The 4,019-nt window shown below is 35.6% G+C and overlaps 1 protein-coding gene across 1 annotated transcript; it reads left to right on the forward strand.

Annotated features, from left to right (window-relative positions):
• Positions 1–1,054: 1,054 nt before the first annotated feature.
• Positions 1,055–1,996, forward strand: LOC107134394 (olfactory receptor 4K14-like). The gene has a single exon (XM_015476503.1). It carries the CDS (start codon positions 1,058–1,060, stop codon positions 1,994–1,996), a length of 939 nt encoding a protein of 312 aa, XP_015331989.1. The 5' UTR covers positions 1,055–1,057.
• Positions 1,997–4,019: the final 2,023 nt, after the last annotated feature.

A 4,019-nucleotide genomic window follows, 5' to 3' on the forward strand; every position in this document is an offset into this window, starting at 1 on the left:
ATATATATATATATATATATATATATATATATATATATACATATATGTATGTATGTATGTACATATACATATATAGAGAGATGGATACATAAAGAGAGGGAGAGAGAAAAAACAGAAGAGAGAGAGTATTGTATTTTTGATGGTCAGGAAATTAATGTTTCAAAGCCTATGATTTTTTAGCATCCACTGATACAATTTAAGGTAAATGAGATTTTTTGCTAACCTTAAGATATCTGAAACTTTCAGAGCTCATTATATTTGAATCTAAGTTTGAGTTCGCATCCACTTTAGTTCATTCACTTCTTTGTGACTCTATAGTGAACATATTTTTTTCCTAACCCGCTCACCTTACAAAATACATTCTATCTTCTGATAGATTTTAAATGCTGGTAAATTTTATGCCTAGTTTTGCATACAAATCATATGACAAAGTTTTATTATATGACCCTCAATTCAGCTTCTCCCATGAAGGTTGGCTCAAAACTTGTTTTAGAAAGAGAAGTAAATTTTTAATTTTCTCATCTTTTAAGAGGATGTTTTATCAGAACTTGAAATCATTAAACATAGGACATAGAAACAGTAAGAGTATGTCAAATCATTTGTGCTGGTTTGCAATATCAGTTCTCCATTATCTTCCCCAGCATGATTTAATTTTTTTTTATATAAAATGTGATGAATGTGAGTTTCAGGCTCAGGTTTTTTTTTCACTTAGTAGTGTACATAACCACAATACCGGGTGAAACCACAATCATTGTTTAGCATTTCACCTTGCTTCTCTGCTTTCCTCCCTCCTTTCTTGTGAGAGAGCTTTCTAGGCAAATCATTTGGATAAAAATTCCAACTAACATGCAGGAAAGTCAGGCTCACATTTAGATTATTTTGGAGATATGATGCTATTCATATTTAACAAAGATTTCTCCTCACAATCATACTTTTTAATGTTAGATATGAAGAATTTCACTGTGAATATCAAATTCTAAACATTTAGTCTCCTTTCTCCTCCCACTAACTGCTAATCTACTTTCTCCAGGTTATTTTAGAGGGCATACTCAATAAAATGGATGGAGGAAATCAGTCCACAGTTTCAGAATTTGTGCTTCTGGGACTTGGCCACTCAAGGAGTATGCAGGTCTTACTCTTCATGATATTTTTGCTGCTTTACGTGATCATTATATCTGGAAATATTGTCATCATGACCTTAATCATCACTGACCCTCATCTCCATTCCCCCATGTACTTCTTTTTGGCCAACCTGTCCTTTGTTGATATGTGGCTTTCTTCAGTCACCACTCCTAAAATGATCACCGACTTCCTTAGAGAGAACAAAACCATTTCCTTTGCAGGTTGCATGTGCCAAATCTTTTTTGCCCATTTCATTGCAGCAAGTGAGATGGTGCTTCTGGTGTCCATGGCCTATGACCGCTATGTGGCCATCTGCAAACCACTTCATTACTCCACCATTATGAGCCTGCAAAGGTGCACTGGGCTGGTGGTTTCTTCCTGGACTACTGGCTTTGTGCATGCCATGAGTCACCTGGCTGTGATAGTGCAGTTGCCTTTCTGTGGCCCCAGGGAAATAGACAGCTTCTTCTGTGATATGCCTCTGGTGATCAAGTTGGCCTGCATGGATTCTTATAATTTAGACATTTTAATGAATGTTGACTGTGGGTTTGTGGCTGTAACCTGCTTTAACCTCTTGCTGATATCCTACACATATATTATTCTCAGTGTTTGCCAGAGATCTAAAACTGGTGCATCTAAAGCCCTGTCCACCTGCAGTGCCCACATCACAGTTGTGGTGATCTTTTTTGTGCCCTGTATCTTCATTTATGTGTGGCCACTCAATATCACCTGGTTGGACAAATTTCTTGCTGTGTTTTATTCTGTTTTTACACCTCTCCTCAATCCAGCCATTTATACATTAAGAAATAAAGAGATAAAAAAGGCTTTGAAAAGACTCAGGAGTTATTATGTAGGTTCCCAGGAAAAGGCTTAATGCCCAGAAATTCACTGCATGTACTTTAAACTGACAATACACTGACCTGATAATATAGTTTAAACTTTAACAGATATAGTTTATAGCTATAAATAGTTCCAGTTTCCAGATACATCTGTAGATTTGAGGCAATGCAGAGATTTTATATTTTACTAATCAGCCAATATTGTGAATTATTTCCCTAAAATCCATACAAGAACAATCCTTCATTATGAAAAAATTATCTTTTCAGTCTTTCTACACTATGAATAATATGAAAAAAGAACCTGCAAGCAAGCATAGTGACTTTAGTGTTCATCCGCATGGCAGCATGCTTCAGTACAGGACACCAAATAAAACCTCATTGTGTGTGAACCACATTAGGCATATCTGCTAAAATGGTGTGGATTTTTTTTTGGTGGGACATGAAAGCATTCTAAAATAAGATTCTCATGTTTTTTTCATAGCTGTGTGAATATACCACTTTCAACTTATACAGACACACACACACACACACACACACACACATATATATATATATATATATATATATATATATATATAAAAGTGAGTTTTATGGTATGGTAATCCTATCTCAACAACACTGCTCTTAAAAAATCCACTTCCAGGAGTACACCCATGGAACTTATCAAAACATGAAAGCTATTTCTTTCAATTTATTCAGTGTGTAGGCTTTTTCTTCGTTTATCAGGCCTAGCATGGCCCAGGGATGTCACTGGGACTTTAGTTATCCTCTTGGAGAGGAAGTCAGGTGCAAACAAAAGGGTCTTCTGTTGGCTGAAGCTTCTTTGAGCAGGGTGAGGTTCTGGCTCTTCTAAGGTAGGGAGACTGCTGGGGTAAATATTTCATGAGCAACATCCAGTTGTTCCCACACTTTGGACTCTTAGGTTTTCTCTGCCAGTGCCCTGATCTGAGCATAACACCCATATCTGGACTAAGTGCTTATACATTTCTGGAGCTGTGTTATTGCATTAGATGTTAAATGTCGGTCAGTACTATCCCTTCACCACAGGAAATAAGCTTCTGTTTTTTCCTACCAAATATTTCTTCAGGCCCTTACACCGGACCTTTAAGTACTTGTTTGTAGCCTTCTGTTCACTATCCCTCTGAAGGGAGTCCTACAGTTTAGCAATGAGTAAACAACTCCCCAATAAGAATGGAATAGCTATTCCCAATCTTTGAACACCTGAATCACTTCCCTGTAGGGGTGTTCATTTCCAAATGAATATTTTTTCCAGTGAGGCCTGGTAAGGAGTCTAAGGTTGGAGTATTGTGATTTCAAGCCCAGACTGGGAAACTGGAAAGAAAATAAATTTAAAAACAAGATTAAATACAAAGTCAAAAAGATTTTCTCAGATCCATCAGTGAAATCTTTTAACAATCAGGAATCTTCTTCCAGGACTGGGGTTCTATATAGTTCCTGGAACTGAATCTTACTTGTCCATCAAGTTGCTCAGTGACTCAGCCACAAATCCACATTTACCACCTACTTTCCCAAGCTATTCTCATTCCTAGTTGTGTAAACTTGGCTAATCTGAGAGGCAGACATAAAGATGGATTACAGTATACTCACACAGGGAAAACAGCAAGAAAAACAGAATTGATTTACGAACAGCATAGAGATATGTCTAAAACATTATTTATGTAGATACAGAGACATTTAAAACAAAGAGTAAATCCTGTCAAAGTTTTAATTAATAGGAATTCAAAAATAGAGAAACAAATATTTAATGATAGAAATAAGAATAGTCATTCTTTCTAGTTATACTAACTGCAAAGTGGATTAAGGAAACTTTTAACTTTGAGAAAAAATATTTGGTAGTTGATAAATGTGATAATTTCAGGTACATTTATGAGGGAAAAATTTTAATCTTTTCATTCAAGAGTTTGCACCTTAATATCTGCAAATTAATTCTCATATAATAACAGGAAATAAGAGTGGCAAAACAAAAAAAAAAGTACTGGTTTAAAATAGTTTAAAATGTTCAGGGTAGATCTTTTCAATATACAGGCCAAAAAAAAA

This window comes from Marmota marmota, unplaced genomic scaffold, assembly GCF_001458135.2.
Source record: "Marmota marmota marmota unplaced genomic scaffold, marMar, whole genome shotgun sequence".
Lineage (NCBI taxonomy): Eukaryota > Metazoa > Chordata > Mammalia > Rodentia > Sciuridae > Marmota > Marmota marmota.